At 40.7% G+C, this 26,363-nt stretch overlaps 1 protein-coding gene across 1 annotated transcript in view; it reads right to left on the bottom strand.

Moving 5' to 3' along the window:
- Positions 1–26,363, bottom strand: part of FRAS1 (Fraser extracellular matrix complex subunit 1) — a 523,572-nt gene that overhangs the window by 122,658 nt on the left and 374,551 nt on the right. The window contains exons 30-34 of the mRNA XM_027970762.2: positions 21,727–21,880; positions 14,222–14,400; positions 9,072–9,188; positions 3,579–3,693; positions 1,161–1,298 (exon numbers count right to left, since the gene is read on the bottom strand). Coding sequence (XP_027826563.2) covers positions 1,161–1,298; positions 3,579–3,693; positions 9,072–9,188; positions 14,222–14,400; positions 21,727–21,880 — 703 coding nt within the window. The remainder of the gene's footprint in view (positions 1–1,160; positions 1,299–3,578; positions 3,694–9,071; positions 9,189–14,221; positions 14,401–21,726; positions 21,881–26,363) is intronic.

The raw sequence follows: 26,363 nt of genomic DNA, 5'->3' as shown, positions 1-26,363 counted from the left end.
GGCATAAACATCTTAAAGATCATAAAGAAACAGGCTTCAAGATTTTTAGAGGCATTCAAAAGCAGAGAAGTGTCAAGGCTGACCAAGAAGTTCATTTGGGTTTTTCCATAAGACAGTATGGAAAAATCTGAATGAATTTCTTGGCCATCCCAGTATCTAGGGAAAGAGACTTAAAACTTAGCAGCTTTGAATACTCGGTCAAAGGGAGACATAAGGGGGTGGCAAGGATAAGGCTGTCTTGACTTAATGGAAGGGCATACACTTGCCTGAATTAGAAATGAGAGTTATTCTCTTGGTCAACCTTTTCTTTTTTTAAAAGGTGTTTTTTGTCAAATCCTAGTTTTAATCCCAAAAGGCGCCTGCATGGAATCTTTCTCACTAGATTCCTCTCACACATGCCCATCTGCCATAGCCTCCTCTCCAAATCCTCTCTCTTCACTGCAGTCAAAACGTTCCTTATGAAAAGCCAGCCTTCTGTATCTTAAAACCTCCACCAGGTTCTTCTTGTTCTTAGGGTAAAGCTCCATGTCTCTGCAGGTACACAGGGCCCCTGCCCTCTCTCTTCCCATCCAGGCTCATCCCCACTCTGCTCAACCCTCCACATTCCAGACACAAAGACTTTTTTCAGTCCCCAGAAAGTCACATTCTCTCTCTCCCAGGGCCTCTGCACAGGGGTGCGTGTCCTTCTTTAGAATGTTCTTCCAATGATACCAACACACACTCAGCCTAGTTAGCTTCTACCCACCCCTCCACCATCAAGACCTCCCTGAGGCAGCCTCCAGTGGACCCTTAGTCTAGGTCAGACTTGCTACATCCAGTTCCGTATCTTTAGCCTGCATATCTTAGCCTTCCGTATCTTTTATCTCAGCCTGAGACTGAACATCCCTTACTGAGGAATGAGCTTTCTTCCTTATTTTTAGAACACTTATCTCAGCCTGCAATTAAACCTCCCTTAGTGAGAATATTTCTCAAATTTTGTCTCTATACCTAGATCCCCAAACTTGCCAAGATGCCTTTTTTGGCTCACCACTAGCTCTCCAAGGCCTCATTCAGGCCTTGCCACCTAGGAGACACAAAATAAAGATTTATTGAAAGTATGCCATGAAGCTTCACAGAGAGCAGTTTGGGCATCTCAAAATAGAGGGGAATAAAAGCATTACCAGCAAAGGAGAAGGCCCGGATCTCCTGGAGGTGGGGGGCTGCAGTGGGAGGACGGTACATGATGTTGCCCTGGTTAACGTCTTCCTGGGAAAAATACCGGATGGGAGAGTGAGGCTGGTCCCTGTGCTCGATGATGCCTGGAAAGAAAGAGAGTCGGCATGAGCATCAACAGTAATTCTGATGGCTGACAATGATTAGAGCCATAAAGCTGCCTTTTCCACTGGTGGAAGTCATCCTTCAGGAACAATTGCTCTCGGGTTGTTCTTGGCATAGTATTCTCTAGTTATTCAAGAAAGGGGTAAATCTGAAACCCAAATACTCTTGCCTAGGATTCGATGCAGGCTTCCCAGGTAGCTCAGCTGGTAAAGAAATCACCTCCAATGCAGGAGACCCTGGTTCGATTCCTGGGTTGGGAAATTTCCCTGGAAAAGGGATAGGCTACCCACTCCAGTATTCTTGGGCTTCCCTGGTGGCTCAGATGGTAAAGAATTCGTTAACAATGTGGGAGACCTGGGTTCAATCCCTGAGTTGGGAAGATCCCCTGGAGGAATGGCAACCCACTCCAGTATTCTTGCTTGGAGAATCTCAATGGGAGGAGCCTGGTGGGCCACAGTCGATGGGGTCACAAAGAGTTGAACACGACTGAGAGACTAAGCACAGCACAGCACAGGACTCATTGCTCACAAGCAATAGTAAGATGCAAACTGCTGCCCTCTAATGTAGCCTAGCCAGGGAAATCCTCACAAGTCATAGATGGTGAACTGTAATTATGAGAGTCTCTCAGTTAAATTCAAGTTCAAAGGTGAAAGTCGCTCCAAAATGGCAAAAACCGGTCTCCTGGTGAGGCTGTAAAGACGTTTTTTCAATCCACTCTCTTTCCTTCAGAAACTCCATAGTCTCTGTGATGATTTCTGGCAACAATAACGTGGATCTTGATTATTCAAAGAACTGGATTATCATTAAGTTACAAATGTCTTAGGGGTGGAAGATATGCCTGTGGCTTCTAAATTTCACAGGTACAGAACTGATGGGCCTCCCTGGTGGTTCAGCTGGTAAAGAATCTACCTGCAATGTGGGAGACCTAGCTTTGATCCCTGTGTTGGGAAGATCTCCTTGGAGAATGGCTAACCCACTCCAGTATTCTGGCCTGGAGAATTCATCTGGGTGACTGATAATGCCACTGTAAATATATCTGGGTTTTTTTTGAAGCTCACAGGGTATTAATATGTAGAAGCACTATGTGAACTTAAAGAAGTCATAAACAGTATTTATTACCTTGGTGAAAAAGAAAGAGGAGGAGTGACTTACCCACGTGAGGGAAAACTGAGTTTGTGTGGGTCAGCCCTCGCTGGGTTGTCTGGCAGAGCTCCTGTTCTGTGTGGTTGTTCAGTGCTGAGTTGTGTCTGACTTTGCAACCCTATGGACTGCAACATGCCAGGCTCCTCTGTCCTCCTCTGTCTCCTGGAGTTTGTTCTAATTCATGCTCATTGAGTCGCTGATGCTATCTAACCATCTCATCCTCTGCCGCCCTCTTCTTTTGCCTCCAGTCTTTCCCAGCATCACGGTCTTTTCCAATGAGTAGACTCTTTGCATCAGGTAGCCAAAGTACTTGAGCATCAGCTTCAGCATCAGTCCTTCCAATGAACATTCAGGATTGCTTTCCTTTAGGATGGACTGGTTTCATCTCCTTGCAGTCCAAGGGACTCTCAAGAGTCTTCTCCAACACCACAGTTTGAAAGCATCAGTTCTTCAGTGCTCAGCTTTCTTTGTGGTCCAACTCTCACATCCGTATGTGACTAGTGGAAATACCAGAGCTTTGACTATGTGGACCTTTGTCAGTAAAATGATACCTCTGCTTGTTAGTACACTGTCCAGGTTTGTCATAGCTTTTCTTCCAAGGAGCAAGCGTCTTTTAATTTCATGGCTGCAGTCACCATCGGCAGTGATTTTGGAGCCCAAGAAAATAAAGTCTGTCACTGTGTCCATTGTCTCCGCATCTATTTGCCATGAAGTGATGGGACCAGATGCCATGATCTTAGTTTGTCCTTAGCACATGCTGACTCTGTTCTACTCTCTCTCACGATAGCCTCACCAAGGCAGGCTCTGTCCCTACAGGTGTGCTTAGATCTGTCCAGTTGTGCCTGCACATGGGCGGGGGAAGGTCAAAGAGTGATGAAGTTATTTGCACACTGTGCTCTCCAGTACAGCTCTGTCAGAACCAAAGCCGACACATTCATCTCCACCTGTCCAACCACAGTGTCTCCCTCTCAGTTGGCTCTAAACTCAGAGGTGATGAATAACTGTTACTCCTTAAATCCTCAACAAGTAGAAGCAGACAGAATTCCAGAGCTTTTAAGGCTGGTCAACAATAGAAGACAAAGAGCATCACTCAGAAGATCACTTACTGCCTGTCTTACCTTGATTTGGATGCAGAGGTAGAGTGATGTTGTATATTATCTTTCCGCTTGGCCTCTCAGAGTTTACAAAGGAGAGAGAATGAGGCTGAATCACAGTCAGGCCATCTTCCCGGGCCTACACAAAATTTGAGGGGGAAGAAGAAAAAAATGGCGTGATGAAAACAAAAGCCAGAAGCAAAAACAAAACTCATTAAAAAAAAAAAAAAACTTCCTCTGGATTTTTTAATTCATCACAGAGAGTAAAATTTTCTCTGAGAGTTCAAAAGAAGGATTGGTTCTCCCACATGGCATACTTGTCCCTGCCTTAAGCATCTCACGGGGTTACAGAGTTCTCTTCGGGTCTCGCACCTGACCCTTCTCTCCCCTGCCCTTGGCCTCCCGGGTTTATGCCGGCACATGCTGTGGGAGTCCCAATATGATCACTTATTCCTGGTTGGAGCTCACAGCGGTACATGTTTGGAAATAAACCATCACAGTTGGTGATTCTACTGTTCACAGCTGGATCCTCACAGCTCTATTCCTTTAATTTAATGGGCTAAGATGGTATGTGGTGAGAATTTCTCCCAACCCCCTAGCTTGCTGATGGGAACTGTGATGCATTCTTTTCTTTAACTTTGATGGTTTCCAATGGCTAAGGATGAACTTGCCTCAAATGCCAAAGAGGTTCACCATTGGAGTTCAGAGGTTTAAGAGCTACGTGTTATTAAGGCTTATAGAAATAGTATTTCCCTTTGTCTCCATTGTACTGTTCTAAAGAACCATGTATTGCTTTCCGCTTCTAGCTTTCAGAACCCAATGAAGGAGTCAAGTGAAATTAATCGGAAAGTCAATGTGTGTATAGCTCTCACTATCTATTCACCTGTGTGGGTTCAGAACCCATTAACAGTGAAAACATTAAAAAAGAGAGAGAGATCCAGAATTCCATGACCAGGCTTAACATAGATTTGGGAACAGCAGCAAAAACAGACTGGAGAGGAGAAAATTGAAAAGGAGTGTGAACATGGGCCCTTTGCCTAGGTCACATATATTGATACTAAAACAGAACAAAAATATCTGGTTCATCACAGGCTTTTTCTAATTGATCCCTGAAGGGTTAGAGTTTGACATGCTCTCCTGCTCTTTCATACTGTTCATAGACTCACTGGAAAAGATCTTGATGCTGGGAAAGAGGGAGGGAGAGAGAAGAAGGGGACGATACAGAATGAGATGGTTGGATGGCAACACCATCAGTTTGGGCAAACTCCAGGAGATTGTGAAGGACAGGGAAGCCTGATGTGCTGCAGTCCATGGGGTCACAGAGCTGGACATGACTGAGCGACTGAACAACAAACTGCTCTTCCAAGCTCTGCTACTTTCAGAAGGAATTTTCCATCTAGGAAAGGAATAAGAAGGGCTCAGGAAGTCTCATGGAGGAGGGCATGGTGTTCTTCGTGTTAACCGTGAAAAGACTGAAGGGTGCAGTTGCTTTGTAATTGTTCCCAAGCCATACTTGTCCTGGGGAGAGGCGGCACTTGCAGGCTAGGACAACTCTCTCTAGTACAGAGTCAAACTTCAAGTCATTGCTCAGGTCTGGAATGTAATGAGCAAGGAAAATCAGAACTGCAAATAGCAGCTGGTCTCTCTAGAATAAAATGGGGAAGGGCAACACAAGAAAAATACATACCCTATGCGAGGTGTTTACAGCCCGCGCATGTGTGCATACGTCTGTAAACCCATACACATGTAGGCACAGGCATGTGGACAAAAAGTGTAGGCTGAGTGCACTGTTCAATACTGTTTGCCCACTTTTAATCTCAAAACCATCAGAATAACTGAACATTCTCGAGGTATTATGGGATATTTTTGAAAATCTAGATGTCCCTAAAACAATAAAGTGATAAGAAAAGAGAATTACTATGAACACAGAATAATGGAAAAGAGAAATGCATTATAGCCAAGAAAGCAGACATTTTATTACAGAATTTATTGATATGATTTCTTTACTAATAGAAATAGACACTAAGTAGAAAAAGCAAGGGCTTGATTCTCTCAAGAAAGCAATATTGAGGTGGAGGTACATTAAAGCATAATCAATTTTAATATTGGCTATTTGGAATGTTCAATATTTATCAATGAAACAGTAAGAAATGCTAGATTAAATTTCATGGAAATCATTAGAGAAGACACTTTTCTATTAAACTATCTGTCAGCATAAGAAGATTACAGAATAATGGCTTTCATAATACCCATATTACCTCTGAATACATCCAGAAGCCAACCACGTCTCCCCATGACATTGCCACCACCCTGCGGGGAGCTAGATCCCACACCTGGCTTCCCACCGTGGCCTCCCACCTGCTCTCTTGCCCTCTCCTCAAGAGTCTGCTTCTGCACAGCCACCAGTGGGTGCCTTTACAAAGGCCATTAGGCCTCTGCTCAACACCCTGCAATGGCTGTCCATGTTACTCAGAACACAGTTAAGTCCCTACAATGGTATGTGTGGCTGGATACAATCTGTTCCCCTAGTCTGCACCACCCTCCACCCCATTAACTTTGCACATCTGCATTCATGCAGATTCCTCTTGCTTTGTACTCACTTTGATCCAGCCAGACTGATTTCCTTGCCGTTTATCTAAGCATGCTCCTAGCCTGATGCCTCTAAATGCATGGTTCCCTGGGTCAGGAATGCCCTTTCCTAAGGGATTTGCACAGCTCTCTCTCTTCCTCACCTCCTGCAAGTCCTTCTTTAAATGTCATTGTCTTAAAGTTAGCCCACCCTGACAACCTTATTTAAAATTACAACCTAGGTCTCCCCTGCTACGTTTCCAATCCTCTTGACTCTGATCTACTTTTACTTTTATCATAATGCTTCTCCTTAACATGCTACATGAGAGTTATTTATTTTGTTTATAACTTATTGTCTATTCATATAAACTCCATGAGAACAAAGATTTTAGTTTGTTCATGGATCTCAAGCACAGAGTGTACAGTACATGGGAGTGCTTGATAAAAATTAACATTGTAAATCAACTATATTTCAAAAAAAAAAAAGAATACAGTCTGTATTATGTGATCACTCAATCTCCAATGTCTTCCATAGAACTTGGCATAAATTAGGGGTCCAAAAGCGTTTGTGACTGAATAACTGAATGAATGGAGAGATAGACACTTACTCTTAAACACATATATGAATATACCATATATGAATTTAGCATATGTATTCATAATGTGTCTACAATTATGTACAAAATTTGTGTGGCTAGGTGAACCCAAATCACTGAATTGAGAATGCACTTTAGTCACAGATTAGTTTGTATGTCCTCCAGTAATGGCCCTAATTAATGTCAAAAGAAATATAAACCATGTATATTTTAAGAAATGAAATGATCGCCTGATCACATTTTATAGTAGACTAATCTCTGTGATACACTAAATTACACAGGATAGACCTAACTTGAGACCCTCAAGGTTAAGTGTGTTTAAAAGTTGTTAGAGGTTCCCAGCCGCAGAGCGGGAGTGACGCCATCTTCGTGGCATTTATTTTCCCTTCTAAACTCAAAATAACACTGCATTAACATTTGGCAAGAGATGTGCATGCACATTTTCTTTACACTTTGGAGAAAATTCTGATCCAAGTTCCTCTAGTCAGAATGATGAATTATAGACTTTATAGTGTTGCTGAATTATGATTTCTTTAAATTATGGTTTACGGTGGAAATTCCTACACCAGCTATTCATTAAATACTTTCTGTTTCCCCTTTTATGTCTCTGTCACGTTCTGGACCCATAATTTCTAAAACTCTACCTGCTGTCTTTGTTGCGATTCAGGGCTGCTGTACCACTTTGGAGTGTAATTATGTGGACGCTAACTAAAACGTGGATCTCTGATGATTCATTGACAAGGACTTCGTGCTTGTGGCTCTGTCTAGAAGAGGGGTTCTGGCATTACATGTCCTGTAGATATAGGGTTATGGTGGAACTGCTAATTGTCTGAACTAAGCTTCATGTACTAATTTAGCTGTCACCTTGTTTCAAACTTTTCCAGGAGTCCACACTCCTTCCCACACAAAGCCCCTCTGTGATCCAGCTCACAGACCTCCACACCCCCAGTCTCCTCTGCCTCTCTTATGTCCCCAGTCCTATTGAATTGTTGGCAATTTTCCCAACAATCATATTGTCTCTCTCCTCTGGGTCTTCATATGTGTTCTTTCTATGCTTGGTGATGCCCTTTGCCTTCACCCCTCAAATCCTTCCAACCTGTCCCCCCATCCCCAGACTTTTTGAATATTTTCTACTTGTCTTTCTGGAGTCAGCATAGACATCACTTTTACCAGGATACTTTTATAATAGAAGTGAAAGTTGCTCAGTCATGCCCGATTCTTTGCGACCCCCTGGACTGTATAGTCCATGGAATTCTCCAAGCCAGAATATTGGAGCAGGTAGCCTTTCCTTTCTTCAAGCAGTCTCCCCAACCCAGGGATCAAACCCAGGTCTCTCGCATTGCAGGTGGATTCTTTACCAGCTGAGCCACAAGTGAAACCCAGGAATACTGGAGTGGGTAGCCTATCCCTTTTCCAGCGGATCTTCCTGACACAGGAATCAAACTGGGGTCTCCTACATTAAAGATGGATTCTTTACCAACTAAGCTATCAGGGAAGCCCTGATAAGCCCTGATATTTCTTTTATAATAGAAAACTACTAACAGGACTTTTAAAACAAAGAATAGTTTCTCCAGCTAGGTAGAGCTCTAAACTGGCTAAACATTTATACCCAAACAGCAATCATCAAATGGATATAAGCCTGAAAATCCATTCAGGTATTCAATGAGTACCTAGTGGCTCAGTGGTAAAGAACCTGCCTGCCAATTCAGGAGATGCGGGTTTGATCCCCAGGTAGGGAAGATCCCCTGGAGGAGGAAATGGCAACGTACCCCCGAATTCTTGCTGGATAATCCCATGGACAGAGGAGCCTGTCGGGCTACCATCCAAGGGATTGCAAAGAGTTGGGCATGACTTAGGAATTGAACAACACCACTCAGGGAGTGGGCCCATGATTGGGATGCTGCAAAAAGTTTAGCAGCAATGGATGGGAGGTTGGGGTAGATTTCATCTAATCTTCCTTTCACTCTGGTAATTTTAATTGCTTTTTCAAATCAATGAGAAATGTGTTCACAGGGCTGGCATGCATTGGTGACCCCAGAGTCTGTGTTCCAAGATAGGCATTAAGTCAAATCTCATCCAGGTGGCAATAGTGGTAAAAGCAAACTCGCTTGCCAATGCAGGAGACCGAAGAGACGCAGGTTCAGTCCCTGCGTTGGGAAGATCCCCTGGAGGAGGGCATGGCAACCCACTCCAGCATCCATGCTTAGAGAATCCCATGGACAGAGGAGCCTGACAGGTTGCAGATCATAGAGTCACAAAGAGTCGGACATAACTGAAATGACTTAGCACGCACGTAGAATGCATCAGCCCACCTCCTCCAAGCAAAAACCATGAGCGCTCCCACCCAACTCACTGTCATGTGGAGAGAAGATCCTGGAAAGTGTTGGGGTGCTTCTGGAGTATGAGGTAAGATGGCAATGTTGAACAGGCGGCTCTCCAGATGGGCGTGGGCCTCTGTGGCGCTGGACACCTGCAAAGAGATGCCACGCTGGTAAGACTCTGATGGGCAGAGTAGTTTGCCCTTGTTTACTTTTTCCCTTTTGCACCATCTGTCTTTGAATTCTATATGCTCCTGCATTACAATCTTTGTTCTGCTCTTCATATTTTAAGATTCATTTAAAATAAACATTTTAGGCAATTCTAAAGTTGCAGGAAAGTATAAATATGGAATAAAAACCATCAAGAATTTCACTACTGATAAATAGTAATGAATATACCATTGCATTTCAATTTAATCTTTTTGCTATGCATATGTGAATCTTTATATATAAGTATATATTCTAAATATTTACTTAATATTATGATATTTTGCTATATCATTAAGCATTCTTGAAAACATAATTTTGATAGCTACATAATGTCTTATTATGAACATATACAACACATTACATAAGTGATGTTTGTTTCACTTTAATCTTTACCTAGTGCAGATATCTACAATTAGATTATAAATGCTAAATCCCAGCCTCATCACTGCAAGGTTAAAAGCATTTACATTTAGGGTAGTGGTCACAAGGTCAATTTCCTCCTGTTTCAAACATACTGAAAAATGATGGTTTGCCCATGCAATCTCTCCCCTTCCTCAGTGCAACCTAGCCACTCCGTTAAACTTGCCTTCTTTCTTTATTCCTTGTGCTTGTTAGAAGAATTGGTCAGGCCCAAGTGGCCATGTGGATTTGCATTCAGGTGGATCTGGTGGTAAAGAACCTGCCTGCCAACGTGGGAGACATAAGACTAGGTTTGATCTCTGGGTGGGGAAGATCCCCTAGAAGAGGAAATGGCAACCCACTCCAGTATTCTTGCTTGGAAAATCCCATGGACACAGGAGCCTGCTGGGCTACAGTCCACGGGGTTGCAAAGAGTCGGACACAACTGAAGCGAATGAGCATGCACACACACATTTGAGAAGGGGCAAGGTTTTGTAAATCCTGAGAAAAAGGCAGAACAGCAGCCCTTTCTCTATGTCTTCTAGTTACATCCTACAGGAAAGCTGAGTTCTCTGCAGAGCTCAAGTTGCAGAATATCCACATTTCCAAGAAGACATAACCAAGACATTTCCAAGAAGACATAGTGTCACCATAAATAATATTAACAACAGCTTAGCGACTTAGCGACAGAGCATTGATCAAAGCCTCAGCACCGTACAAGCTACTTTTCAAAAGTTTCTTTACTGAATACCCACCAAGTAGATATTATTATCTCCTTTTTTACAGACGATGAAACTGAAAGTCAAAAAGTTATAGGTGTCAAGGTCAAAAGCCACTAAGGAGCAGTATTTAAAACTAGGTCAGTGGGTTCCTGATCTTCCTATTGACACGGTGACTCAATTTGGAAGCTTTAGGGAATTAGGACAGAGGAAGATACGTTCTCCTATCTCTTGAAGAAAAGGAATGGAACTCTGCAGGTAGTGAGGTGTGAGCAATTTTAACTTCCCTAGCAAAGATACTGCTATAAAATATTTTGGTCCTTTTCAAACCACATCCCCTGAGGCTGTGTCAACGTGCTCTGAATAAGCCAAAAACCAGGGCTCCTTCCCCGGCCAAAAATGTGCCTGCTTTCTTCTCACTACGCCATGCTCTAATTTTTTCACACCATTCGCATTGCATAAATCCCAAGTCTTAGACGCAAAGTAACAGATGGACTGCGTTGATGGCTCATGACAGCATATCAACATTAAAATGAAATTAAATCCATGCAACTCATTGTACTGCATTTTCTGCTTGAAAGGGAAGAAAGGGACAAGGACAAGAACCATTAGAACAGCATCTTTTTAAAAATAGTTTAAAATCCCAAGGGACACTAAAATGATGAATGGGACAAGTTGCTAACCATTTATTTTAGCACATAGCTAAAGAGTCTGTGTCACTTCACACCAAAATATGAGGTAAGCCTATCAAATAATGAGACTTTAAAAACATACACACCAAAGCTTCCACATGCAAGAGAAGATGATCTGAGAGAGTTGTTTCATACTTGGAATAAGGATGTTGTCAGTATTCAAAATGCACTTATTGGAAAGCCTTCACAAAACATGTAAGAAAACTGCGCTTGTTACTTCATAATTCGTCCTTGTTTTAACCAAAAATAACACTACTCTTCTTTCTACCAGATGTGAGTCAGCATGACTTTTGTCTATTGGGTTATATTTTAAAATTCACTTCTTCCCAAGGATGATACATTGTCATTATTGAAGATATTCTAAAGAATATTCCACAGAGTTCGAAGGAGATTTCAGGTAAGCCTTTAAAATACATTTTGTGCAAAACGTGTGAAGATTCTCCAAAGGGAACCATTTTCTAAGTAATGATGTTTTAGGTCTTAAACTCAAGTGAATTTGTTTTCCAAAATCAATAACTTTTGCTATTTTATAATAACCTACTTAGTAACCAACTTGCAAAAGCAATCAAATATCATTTTAGCAGGTGCTGAGAATCTCTTTCCAGGGAAATGCTCCATATTGATGATGTTCTTCATATGGATGCCTATGAAGGCAAAGGCAGGTCTGAGGATTCTAGTTTGCTGAGGTGACTCCTTTTGATTGAGGTCTTTGCCTCTGTTCTGACTCATTACCTGAGGACTGCTGAGTCCCCAGCTGCTAAAATTGAAATATTAACTTGGGCAAAGGGCACGTCATGTTTGCGCACTCACTGGACATTCAGTGTGCTCAGTGTAATCTAATTTTAATGATTTCCAGGTTTATTTCAGGCAGCTCTCTGGAAAAGCACATTTTTTTACACAATATAAATCGGACGATGAAGATATGTGCACCAGGCATCAGGAACAGAATGGATGATAATTTTTTTTAAACACTCTATTTTGCATTGGGGTATACCCAATTAACAATGTTGTGATAGTTTCAGGTGGACAGCAAAGGAGCTCAGCCATACACGTGACGTGAAAGTGTCAGTTGCTCAGTCGTGCCTGACTCTTTGCGACCCCATGGACTGTAGTCTGCCAGGCTCCTCTGTCCATGGAATTCTCCAGGCAAGAATACTGGGGTGGGTTGCCATTTCTTCTCCAGGGAATCTTCTTGACTCAGGGATCCAGCCTGGGTCTCCTGCATTGCAGAAGGATTCTTTACTGTCTGAGCCATCAGGGACAAATATGTATTCATTCTCTTGCAAAGTCCTCTCCCATCCAAGCTGCCACATAACAATGAGCAGAGTTCCCTGTGCTAAACAGTAGGACCTTGCTGCTTATTAGTATGGAAAATAATTTTAACAAGGTGAGCTGTAATGATAGTTTATCCCCAACTGGATTCCTAGACAAAGGAAATGGGCTCAGACTTAGCAGGATTGTTAAGTTGCTTTGACTGATAACCATGAGAGCCTCTTTATATTTTCTCTGATGTGTTCCTAAATTCTTTTCTGTATCTGTGTTTAAAAGTTCTTTCTCATTCATACTTCCTCATTCCTCTGTATTTCTGTTCAATTATTCATTTCTGAATTGTCCTTGACAGAGGATTCTTTAACTGTATGGGTCTTTCCAAAGATTCAGATTTTGTACTTATTTATCAAGTCTAGAATCTTATAATTAGTCAATTCCTCTTTTATGTCTATTGATGTTTTCCTTTTGCTTCTCTCATACATCACCAGCTTCTTGAATTTAGTATTTAGCCCATTCATTTTCATGCTTTTCTGCTCAATAATAAGAGCTTAAGGCCATCAGTTTTCATCTGAGTATTACTTTGTCCACATCATTTAAGTTTTGATATGTTGTTTTCTCCTAATCAATATTTCTTAACAGTTTTAGAATTAGGAATTATTTAGAAATTCCAAATGCTTTGATTTTTTTACCCTTTTATTATTAATTTCTAATCATATTTCATAACAGAGAATGTGCCCAGTATAATTTCTTGTTCTGTAATTTACTGACAGAATAAATTAAACCAGCCTATGGTCTGGTTGCCACAGTTTGCTCAGGCTACTCTAACAAAAATACCATAGACGGGGTGGTTTCTAAATAATAGAAATGTAATTCTCACAGTTCTGGAGGCTGGAGGTCTGAAATCAGGGTACCAGTATGGCTGGGTTCTGGTGAGGGCCCTCTTCTGGGTTGTAGACTGTAGATTTTTCATCGTATCCCCATGGAGGGCAGCAGAGATTGGAAGCAAGCACTCATGTGACTCCTGTAAGTAAACTAATCCCATTCATGAGGGTACAACCCTCGTGTGTGTGTGTGTGTGTGTGTGTGTGTGTTAGTCCCTCAGTGATGTCTGACTCTTTGCAACCCCACAGACTTTAGCCCGCCAGGCTTCTCTGTCCATGGGATTTGCCAGGCAAGAATACTGGAGTGGATTGCCTTCTCCAGACAACCCTCATGACCTCATCTAATTCTAATCAGAGGCACCACCTCCATATACCATCACATAGATGGCTAAGATTTCAACATACCAACTTCAGTTGGACACATTCAGTCTATAGCACTGGTATTTGACTAATCTTAATAAATGATAGTCACACACCCTTACACAGTAATAGCCAGTATTCTAAATGCTTTATCTGTATTAACTCATTAAATCCTTACAATTCATTAAATCCGTACAATCCTATTTTACAGATGAGAAAACTGAAGTTCAAGGATTTCACCCAAGTAATTTTTCCAAAGCTAGTACATGGCAGAAGTAAAACATAAACCCAATGAGTTTGGCTGCTAAACCCATGACCTTATCATAAGATGGTAAATGTTTCAAAAACATTTGAAAAAAGAAAATAAGATTTTTTCCCTCCATATGGCATTTTAACATTTTAAAAATACTTTTTGCAAAACATTTTAGCAATTCTCTATTATAAATCTCTTTGCTATGAAATGATGTAGAGATCATAAGGTTGAATTGGCAAATTAATTAAAAATAAATCTCTTGATGCTACTAGTTACATTTTTTTCCCCTCCCAAATGTGACTTGCAGGCAATCATAGAAAATGACTTGGATCATTTATAAATAAGGGTGAAGATTTTAATCAGACCATCCAGATATCAGAAAATTCAGGAAGCAGATGGTACCTGAAAGCGGAAGGAGTCACTCTGGGCTGGGACCCCTGAGTGCCTGTACCACACGATACCTTCGTTGATATCTTGCTGGGTGAAGGTGCTGGTGGGAGTTGCTGTCCTCCCATCAGGCAAGTGCTGCCCTCCATCTGCAGGGCTGTCTGCAGGCATATTAACCAGAAGGACCACATCCCCTAAGAAAAACACATAGTTAGTGAGGACCCTGGGAGAGGGGAAAGTCAATCAGAACTCTCATCTCCTTCTCTATCACTTTTTTTTTTAACAGAAAAGATACGGTACACTTCATTTTTATCTAAGGCGAAGGAAAAGACATAAACACAGAACTCAGTAGGTGTCATCAAAACCACCTTTAGACAAAAAATACCCAGTCTTTCAATTAACAGAGCTAAAAGCCATTCAAGGGCAATTCATGTATGAAGTTACTGACTTGTATCTATTAAAATTATATAAGAAGATTCCAACAGCCGTGAGCATTCCAAATACTGGGCATTGAATAGATTCATTTCTACCCACAACTTTCTATGAACAGAAGATGCTTTCTAACCAGGAAACTTTTGGTGTAAACAAAAGGGGAAACTAGAAAAAAATCAGGAAGAGTTCTATACAATGAAAATAATAATAGCTAATACTGGAATGCATATGACAGGTTCTGCATGAAGCACATCGCATAGTGGTTCAAACCCTGCTCCACCACATAGAGGTGGGAGAGCTTACTTACATACTATAAGTCTCTGTCCCTCATTGGTGAAAACAGAGTCATAGTACATACTTCACAGGTGCTTAAAAAGAATGTTGGTTATCCTTACCACTGTGTTACTGAATCCTCCTGAAGATGCTGTTATCATCTGCATTTTAAAGACAAAGTAATCTGTCTTTAAACTCAGAAAAGTTCAAGAATTTGTTTGAGGTCATGAAGATCCGAAGTGGAGGAGCTGGGATTTGAATCCGAAGCTCATTTTCCTAGTCATGAAACTCTATTACCCATCATGATTATTTTATGTTCACAGACCAACATTTACCTTGATAAATAACTGATCATGTTTTTTCCTCCTCGACTCTCTAAACTTTATTAGAATTGAAGTAATGAAATCTACATCTAAACACCACCACCAACAACACCAATCTGTTTCTATTGTTTGTTCTTCACCTGGAGCTACTATTTTCTTACAGTGAGATTGCAAATTCAGAAGTGTTATAGAAACAATCAAAATTTCACAAGGAGAATGTTCCTTCAAGTGAAGCCCAAGAAAAGAGAATGGATGAGGTTTAGGAGGGAGGGGACATGGGTGTACCTAGGGCTGATTCTTGTTGATGTTTGACAGAAAACAACAAAATTCTGTAAAGCAAGTATCCTTCAATTAAATAATAAATAAAAAAACAGAAGACACATTTTTGTGAAAATGAATCTAATAGTAAATCTGAAAGAAGCCTCTCTACCACTCTGATATGAAGAGGGAGAGAAGAGTGTGTGTGTGTGTCTGTGTCTGTGTGTGTGTGTGTGTGTGTGTGTGAGAGAGAGAGAGAGAGAGAGACACACACAGAAACTGTACATATCTTTTAAATGTTATGTAGAAAAAAAAACAGATCTTAGTGTATGAGACATATTGGGCAATTAACAGTACACTTTGATTATCTTAGAGAAATTAGTTTTCTTTCTCAACAGAAATACTGATTCTAATATTAATATGCACTAAATTCAAGTTGAAAATGAACATAATATCCTAGATAGTGATGAAATACTGAAGTAATGGAAAAACATCAATATTCTTATTAAAATAATCATGTGTAGAATCAACTCACTCTATTTCTTTCTTGGACTGTTTCTCATTTGTACCTAAGTCACAAATTCCATTATCCATCTCTTGCTGGTTCAACTTCTGTTCATAATACCTTGTTAATAAACATGCTTTCCCAGGATACGGACTGCTTATGAATGTGGGTAGTTGCAAAATATTCTGAGAGGAGATTTCCACAATGAAATTATGGAGAATAGAAAAATATCTAAAGATCAATTTCCTAGATATTCTGCTTTATAACAGGAAAGCTAATTAAGCAGGGTTTTCTTAACAAGTCCTAATGAAATAAACCTATTTTCCAGATTTAAAAAAACCCATTGCCCTACTATGCAGATTAACAAGAATCATAAGATATTGACTAATCCCATTAATTTCAACTCAGTAAACAGTCAGTGAGCACCTGCTAGGTGCTAACTGCTGTGGTCAGCCCTTTGGGATGGGGGACTCAAAGATCAGTAGGATGATGTTCCTGCCTCTGGAGATCAGCCCCAGAAGCAACTGGAAGCCACTGTGAGAGTTTCAGTAGGTTAATGGCAAGAACTGATTTTTAGTAGAACACAGAACGTATGTGAAAGTTCTGTGAAAGAGGCTGGATTTTAATTTAGAAAACCAATAACAACAGTAGCTAATATTTATGTGGACAGTTTGACCAATTACAAAATTGCGAAACCCAGATGAAATAAACTCAAGTAACAGAGGTAAGACCTGAAAGACATAAACAGATACTAGAATCATTAAAGAAGTGGAAGCAACCGAACTTAACAAGTGTGGCTGTAAAGGGTGAGAAAGAGGTAGGAATCAGATAATCCCCTATTAGGCTGGATGATGAGTAAGGAAGCAAGGCCACTAAGGAGATGAGCTGGTAGAAGACAAGATGAGGAATTCAGCACTGGGTATGTGGAATCCAAGGTCTGTTTGTGACAAACCCACAAGTAGACAGGGAGAAATACCGATATTTTGTGGAGTTCACTCCTTCCAAGTGAGAGCTTTTGCATTGTAACTCATCTCTGCTTTTATCATAGTATGACAAAATACAAGATGATTCCTTAAATATATGAAAATCCAGGTTTAAAAACAGTCCAGGCTTAAAAAACAGGAAACTATATCTACTAGTGTTTTCCTTGATATTGAAGTCAATATTTTAACCAAGAATCTTGAAGGGGAAAGGTAATAGGTTTTAAGAATTAGAATCTCATTGGAATCACAATGAATTACTTTGGGGTTGAGATAATTTGCAGTGAAGTTTCCTTACACTATGCTAAATAACTTAGAGTTGGCAATGTAAGTCAGATTCTCTCTCAGATGATACTCAAGCTACTTCAATAAAACCATCTCATTTAATTTACTCTCAAATCTGCTAAAGGTACACATATTAATCAACTTGCCTAAACTTACATTTGAAAAAAGTGGTGAGTCTGAACGTAGGTCCTTTATGTGTATACTACATGAGCAATTTAAGGAAAGATATACCCATCTGAATGCAGAGTTCCAAAGACTAGCAAGGAGAGATAAGAAAGCCTTCTTAAGTGAACAATGCAAAGAAATAGAAGAAAACAAGAATGGGAAAGACTAGAGGTCCCTTCAAGCAAATTAGAGATACCAAGGGAACATTTCATGCAAAGATGGGCTCGATAAAGGACAGAAATGGTATGGACCTAACAGAAGCAGAAGAGATTAAGAAGAGGTGGCCAGAACACACAAAACTGTACAAAAAAAGGTGTTAAAGCTCAACTGGAATGTTCCAATGTGATAAGGGAGTGCTTAGTAGCTAGCGTGGCACTGAGGTAAGGGCTCCATAATTCACAAAACCAGGATAGACGGATGTAAGTAGATTTGTGTTAAGTGGGCTTCTGGTTCCCACCACCTTTTTCCACTCTTGAATGGCTCCTAAGGGTAATGTGATTTGATTATTACCAGTGGGGAGCTCTGAACACACAGAAATAGGATTATGTTACTAGGAAGAAGTTAATTAAGAGAGTTATGGGAGAAAAGGGTCAAAATCAAGTCTGTATGGCATTTATCAAGCTGAAATGGCTTAAAAATCACCTCATTGAGCATTGTTCCATTTAATACTTTAACAGACTATTGGGATGGGATACCTTTAAGAAATTCAACTTCTCGATTGTTTTTATGATCAAGATACAGGTAAAGAATTTAATACATCAAATGAGTCAAAGATTTTTAGAGCTGAAAAGACTTAAACATTGTCTAGCTTAAAATCAGTGGGTGAAATATGGCTAAGTTGAATAAGGTCTGTGAACTAATTAGTAACATTGTGCTGCTGCTGCTGCTAAGTTGCTTCAGTCGTGTCCGACTCTGTGCGACCCCATAGACGGCAGCCCACCAGGCTCCCCCGTCCCTGGGATTCTCCAGGCAAGAATACTGGAGTGAGTTGCCATTTCCTTCTCCAATGCATGCAAGTGAAAAGTGAAAGTGAAGTAGCTCAGTCGTGTCCGACTCTTCGTGACCCCATGGACTGCAGCCCACCAGGCTCCTCCATCCATAGGGTTTTCCAGGCAAGAGTACTGGAGTGGGGTGCCGTTGCCTTCTCCTAGTAGCACTGTAGTAGTGCTGATTTACTGGGTTTGATTATTGTTCTATGGTGGTGGTGGTGCTGGTTTAATTGCTACGTCATGTCCAAATTTTTGCCACCCCATAGACTGTAGCCTTCCAGGCTCCTCTGTCCCTGGGATTTTCCAGGTAAGAATATGGAATGGGTTGCCATTTCCATCTCCAGGGGATACTCCCCACCCAGGGATAGAACCTGGGTCTCCTGCATTGCAGGCAGATTCTTTACCAACTGAGCCACCAGGGAAGCCCATTGTTCTACGGTTATATAAGATGTTACTATTGGGGGAAGCAGTTAAAGCATATTTAAGAGCTTTTTTGCACTATTTTTGCAACTTTTCAGTAAGTCTAAAACTATTTTTAAGTAAAAATTTTAAAAATTATCTTGTTTCATCTTTCAAAGAAACCTATGGCTCAAGGGGTCTACTTGCTTTCCTCAAGGTTATACATCTGTGATAAACTACAGTCCAGCTAGACTGATTGTTTTATACTTTTGTCAATTATTGATTGGATTATGACTTTCAATGCCTTTGTGGACTCCAGAGTTATTCTTAAATAAGACTAAGTTAATTTTTTCTTTACCAGAGAAAACACATAATTTTAAGAATCTGATAACCTGAGGAAAAGTGAATTATTATTTCTCTACTATTTATCACACCAAGCAATTTTAATGACTACAGTTTTCATTTCCAAGTAATTACTTATTTCTTTAAAAAAATCTGCTTGTTTGTTGTTTTTATTTTTTATAGCATTTTATCTCCTTACAGTTTTAGTTCCTTCTTCTCTGTTTTTAAATCTTTTAAAATATGCTTATTTCATAGTTTTTATAAGCTAGTTCCTTCATTTGAAATTCTTTGGGTTTTAATCTTCTTGTTTGTTTTGGTTACGGTACTACAGATTGTTTCCTCATATGTTCTGCAATTTTGAATTCTGAGCTAATCTTCAGTGGTTTTATCTGTGAGAATCTGTGTGGTCTGGAGTTAAGAGTGGGCATTCCACAGTAGTTTCTACATTTTTCTGCAAGGGACCCAAGAAGTATCATTGGCCTGAGATCAATTTTCACATTATTGCCTCAGCTTTGGGTTTCTCAGACAATGCAAATGGTATAACAGAACTTTGGGTCTTCAGGAAAAACAGGCCTGAAGTTCTGAATTCTTAGTAGGCATTTTTTGTTCTACTCTGAGCCCTGGGGAACACTGGTAGTTTCTTTGCCATCTATCTGTGCTGGTGAGCTTCTTGTCTTAATTCCAGCTTTCTGTCTCTGCACGGGCATTAAAATACCCCAAGCCCTCCGTGTTACTGAAACATATACAACCCGTCTCAGAGAAAACACGCCATCAGCTCCTGCCCAGGTTTGCAGTTCCTTCTCTGTTTCTTGCACCTGGAGATTCTTCTGTATCCTTGAGGGATCAGCTATGAGTGCCTTTTAGTTCTTCATCACTTTTATCCATCATTTCTAGGTGATAATGATAGGTTATCACACTCTACCATCTGTCTGGAAGTGGAAGTAACAATGGAAAACTTGAGAAATGCTTTTATGTAAAAACTTTTTTTAAAAAATAAAAAGAAAGTCACAAGAAGAAAGCAGGTGAGGGGGAATTTCCTAGTGGTCCAGTGACTAGGACTTGGCATTTTCACTGCTGGGGCCAGGTTCAGTTCCTGGATGGGGAACTTTCACAAGCCAAGTGGCAAAAAAAAAAAAAAAAAAAAATCAGTGATGGAAGCAAGGTAGAGCTTAAGAACCTGAACTTTGACATTCAGTTCAGTTCAGTTCAGTTCAGTCGCTCAGTCGTGTCTGACTCTTTGCGACCCCATGAATCGCAGCACGCCAGGCCTCCCTGTCCATCACCAACTCCCAAAGTTCACTCAGACTCACGTCCATCGAGTTGGTGATGCCATCCAGCCATCTCATCCTGGGTCGTCCCCTTCTCCTCCTGCCTCCAATCCCTCCCAGCATCAGAGTCTTTTCCAATGAGTCAACTCTTCACATGAGGTGGCCAAAGTACTGGAGTTTCAGCTTTAGCATCATTCCTTCCAAAGAAATCCCAGGCTTGATCTCCTTCAGAATGGACTGGTTGGATCTCCTTGAAGTCCAAGGGACTCTCAAGAGTCTTCTCCAACACCACAGTTCAAATGCATCAATTCTTCAGCGCTCAGCCTTCTTCACAGTCCAACTCTTACATCCATACATGACCACAGGAAAAACCATAGCCTCGACTAGACAGATCTTTGTTGGCAAAGTAAAGTCTCTGCTTTTCAACATGCTATCTAGGTTAGTCATAACTTTCCTTCCAAGGAGTAAGCGTCTGGTAGTAAAGTCTGGGTTAATTTAGCTCCCACCATCTATGAAGAAAGAGACCGTTTTTCACATTCCCACTGTGCTCTATCCTCACCCTCAAGTGCATTGGCTCTAAAGGGAAGTTGTTTTAAAATTTACATTTTAGGTTTAGATATACTATGTTTACATTACTTAGCATACTACCTAGTACCTGATACGGACACAGTGTGATAGTGCTCTTTGATTATAATCAAAGAGCACTATCACACTGTATACTAACACATATATATGGAATTTAGGAAGATGGCAATGACGACCCTGTATGCAAGACGGGGAAAGAGACACAGATGTGTATAACGGACCTTTGGACTCAGAGGGAGAGGGAGAGGGTGGGATGATTTGGGAGAATGACATTCTAACATGTATACTATCATGTAAGAATTGAATCACCAGTCTATGTCTGACGCAGGATGCAGCATGCTTGGGGCTGGTGCATGGGGATGACCCAGAGAGATGTTATGGGGAGGGAGGTGGGAGGGGGGTTCATGTTTGGGAACACATGTAAGAATTAAAGATACTAAAATTTAAAAAATAAAAAACTAAAAAAATTAAAAAAAACCCCCAAACTCCTAATTAATTACCTCTTGATTCTAACAAAAATTTATTGAAATATTTAAAGCTGAATGGTTTAACTTCTCAATAAATGCATAGATAATTAAAAAAATAATAAATAAAGGAGATGTGTTTGAAAGACAAGTTCATTGGAAACACAACCTGGCTGTGTGGCATCACACAGAAGCGAGTCCAAGACTGCTGAAAGCAATGATGAAATCATGACAAAGGAAAAAAAAAGTTACCAAATTGGGGGTGGTCCTGTGTGATTTTGTAGATGATTTCTGCAGCACTGGCACCTGGAGCTTCTGCCTGTAAGATTCTGTTAGTAATCTGCAGCATCCCACCTTCTGGAACCCATACCATTGAATTAGCCACAAGCCGAAGACCTCGATCATTCTAGAATAAAAAGAGGGTACAGCATTAGGTTCCCTGGTTCATATCCGGGTGTCCCCTTGGTGATTTTGGCTTGCCTGGTGGCTCAGTGGTAAAGAATTCGCCTGCCAATGCAGGACATGAGGGTTAGATCCCTGGGTCAAGAAAAAGGAATGGAGAAGGAAATGGCAACCCAGTTCAATATTCCTGCCTGGAAAATCCAATGGACAGAGAAGCCTGGCAGGCTACAGTCCATGCAGTCACAAAAGAGTTGGCCGCAACTGAACAACAACAAAAAATAAGGTATCAGTCTTTAAAGATATAAGTTATTAGGTCTTATTCCTGCTAAATGTTGTCTAAAAAGAGAGATTCATAGCTTTAGAGTCACACTGTGAACAATATGTATATGTGTAGATATATACACCTGTAAGTATATAGGTAGATAGGTATATATCCTGCTTTTTCCCTCTAATTTCTCATGAACAAATAACTTGTATCATTTAGAAAGACTAAATCTCTCCATTTCTTTATTTCATCTGTCCATCTAACTGTCCTTCCATCTTCCCCATCCATCTATATTCAACAACTATTCATTAAGCCTCTATTATATGCCAGACCTTTTGCTGGAGGACTGAGGTATATAAGCCTGGCTGAAATAAGACCTCAGTTTCAGAACCTACAGTCTAGCTGGGCAGATAGACATATAGTTAGGATGCATCACAAGTGAGGCTTCAGCAGGGCACCATGAGAGAATAAAGGAGACAGGAGATATCCTCTTGGAGAAGGAATGTTCAGGAAGGCTTTCCTAGGGAAATACCACTTAATTCTTGAATGACCGAAAAAGGCTTTTTCTAAGTGAATAAAAGAAACAGACTCCGGGAAGAGGGCCTAGCCTAAGCAAAGATATTAGCCAATGCAATGTGTACTTAATAAACTATCCAAATGTCCAGACAAGAAAAATTTAGGGAGCCAGGGGAAGCGAAAGTCGCTAAGTTGTGTTTGACTCTTTGTGACCCCATTGACTGTAGCCTGTCAGGCTCCTCTATCCATGGAATTCTCCAGGCAAGAATACTGGAGTGGGTTGCTATTTCTTCCTCCAGGGGATCTTCCTGACCCAGGGATGAGACCCTGGTCTGCCGCATAGCAGGCAGATTCTTTACCATCTGAGCCACCAGGGAAGCCTGAGCAAGGGGAGGGGATGAATAAAAAGTGAACTTAATGTTGGCTAGGAGAAGGTGGAAGCTTCACCAACAGTCTCGCTTTAGTGTGTAGGCCCTGTAAAGTCAACATGAATCTTCAGGGAAGGAAGAGGATGATCAGGTCTGGGTTTTAGAGAACCTCCAACAGCAAGAGATGGTAGGGACTAGGGCTGGGATGAGTCTGGGGCTGCAGAAACCATTTAACACGTTCTTGTAACGGCTTAGGTGAGAGAAGACAAAGGTGATTGCGGTGGGAATGAATAGTGTTTTTAATTTCTATCTCCTATACTTTAGAAAAAGAGGAACAGATTCTGGAAACACTGCAGAGGCCAAACTGATGGGCCTGGATGACTGATCGAAAGTGAAGCCCTTAGAAGCAGCAGTAGGGAACAGCTGACTGGTAGACATCACCTCGTTAGTGCTCCCGAGAAGGCAACCATTCTAATTGCTAAAGCTAATGTCATTAAGAAGTGCTGCCACTCCTGATTTGCAGGCGCACACCTCTTCCAAGCTTCCTAATTGACATTTTCCACAGGATGGGATTAGTGAGACAGCCTGTGCTCTGGTTTCATTTTTCTTACTTTCACAATCGGTAAATCTGATATTTCAAAATAGGGCATTTCAGAAGGGATGTTATTTTAAATGACTGCTGTTTCAAATATGCCAATAAATAGGACGGAGCAAACAGCACGCCCAGGAGGAGAATATTCGGAACACAAGACAACAAGTATTCTTTTGCTGCCACTTGAATGAGAGCATTTGCCCCTCTCAGGACGTGGCCACAGACATTTTTACCACAATCACTGAGAAACTGAGTCAGTGCCCAGGAGAATGTGGTTGCTGTTGCCAACACACCTTCTATGTGATTGGTAATCAAGGGCAAAATCACACCTGAATTTTCACAATTCAGATGGCATATAATTTATGAAAATATCAAGATACTCCCCAAACTTGGCATGTCACCTACCAGAATTCTGGGGGAAAGGGACCTATTAACTGTGTGTGTGTTGGTCGCTCAGTCATGTCTGACTCTTTGCAACCCCGTGGACTGTAGCCCGCCAAGCTCCTCTGTCCATGGGATCCTCCAGGCAAGAATACTGGAGTGGGTTGCCATTTCCTTCTCCACTATTAACTCTAGCAGTTTTATATAACATAATAATTACTTGAACTCAGGAATATTGATTGCTAGAAAGCTTTCTAACAGCACCAGCCTCATCACACCTGATTCTGTGATGGAGATCAGTCACACACCAACCACCATTTTCTTGGACTGATGAGTAGTATGGTTTTTCACATTCCAAACAAGTAAATAAGCACTGTGCCCTGAATGCATATCCCCAGATCTTTCTTCTACTGCATTTCTATACTGACTACACTTTATCAATTCAATTCTTTGTAATTCCTGTCTGAGTGTCAATTTTTAAGAAACAGTTCTTTTTGCAACTCAGTGTTCAGAAACCAGCACCATCTGGAAGCCTCTTACAATTTCAGTCTCTCAGGCCCCATCCCAGACATTCTGAAGTAGAATCTTCATTTGAATTTTTTACTAGTTTTATTGAAGTATATTTGACAAAGAAAAATTGTATATATTTAAAATATATAATTTCCCTGGTGGCTTAAAAGCAAAGAATCTACCTGCAATGCAGCAGATCTGGGTTCAGCCTCTGGGTTGGGAAGATCCCCTGGAGGAGGGCATGGCAACCCACACCAGTATTCTTGCCTGGAAAATCCTATGGACAGAAGAGCCTGGCAGGCTATAGTTCACGGGGCCACAAAGAGTCAGACACAACTGAGCAACTAACACTTAGTTACTTAAGGTATATAACATGATGTTTTGTTGTATGTATAAATTGTGAAATGATGAACACAATCAAGCTAATTAAGCCTTCCACCACCTCACAGAGTTATAGATTTTTGTGTATGATGAAAACACTGAAAATCAACTCTCTTAGCAAATATACAATACAGAATTCTTAAGTATAATCACCATGCTATACGTTAGATCTACAGAATCATTCATCACTTATGACAGAATCTTTCTGCTCTTTGACCAACATCTCCTGGTTTCCCCCACTCCTAGCAGCCATCATTTTACACTGTTTTTATGAATTCGAATTCTTTAGATTACAAAAAATGACATTCTAACATGTATACTATCATGTGAATTGAATCGCCAGTCTATGTCTGACGCAGGATGCAGCATGCTTGGGGCTGGTGCATGGGGATGACCCAGAGAGATGTTATGGGGAGGGAGGTGGGAGGGGGGTTCATGTTTGGGAATGCATGTAAGAATTAAAGATTTTAAAATTTAAAAAATAAAAACTAAAAATTAAAAAAAACAATGTGAGATAGTGCAATCTACATGGGCTTCCCTTGTGGCTCGGCTGGTAAAGACTCTGCCTGCAATGGAAGAGACCTGGCTTTGATCCCTGGGTTGAGATGATTGCCTGGAGAAGGGAAAGGCTACCCACCCCAGTATTTTGGCCTGGAGAATTCCATGGACTGTATATTTCATGGGGTTGCAAAGAGCTGGACACGAATGACCAACTTTCACTTTCAGCTTATTTTATAAGCTCGTGTCTGCAGTCACAAACGACAGCATTTCTTTTCTTTTTAAAGGCTGAGTAACATTCCATTGTATATACAACCACATTTCCTTTATCCATTCATCCACACTTAGGTTGTTTTTATATCATGGCTATTGTAAACAGTCCTGCAATAAACATGGGAGTGCAGATATCTCTTTGAGACACTGACTTCATTTCCTTTGGACATATATCCAGAAATGGGATTGCTGGATTATACAGTAATTCTATTTTTAACTTTTTAAGGAACATCCATACTGTTTTCCACAGCAGCTGTAACTCAGAATTCCACCAACAGTGTATAAAGGTTCCCTTTTCTCCATACCTTCACCAATACTTGTTATTTGTGTCTTTTTGTGAACAGCCTTCTAACAGATGTGAGATGATATCTCATTGTGGTTTTGATTTATCTTTTCCTAATTACTGATTTTGAGCCCCTTTTCATGCATCTTTTGACCATTTGTATGTCTTCTCTGAAAAATGTCTATGGACCTTCTTAGCTCCTTTTTAAATCATTTTTTTAAGCTATTGAGTTGAGTTCCTTGTATATTTTCAATATTAACCCCTTATTGGATAGATGTTTTCAAAATTTTCTCCCATTCTTTACTTTGCCTTTTCATTTTGTTGATGGTTTCCTTTGGGCACAGCATTTTAGTCCCACTTATGTTTTAATAAAATCCCCAGGAGATATGGAATCATGCTAAAGTGTGAGAAGTCTGGCCC

This window comes from Ovis aries, chromosome 6 (genome assembly GCF_016772045.2).
Source record: "Ovis aries strain OAR_USU_Benz2616 breed Rambouillet chromosome 6, ARS-UI_Ramb_v3.0, whole genome shotgun sequence".
NCBI classification, from domain to species: Eukaryota; Metazoa; Chordata; class Mammalia; order Artiodactyla; family Bovidae; genus Ovis; species Ovis aries.
This window is presented reverse-complemented; position numbering and strand designations above follow the sequence as displayed.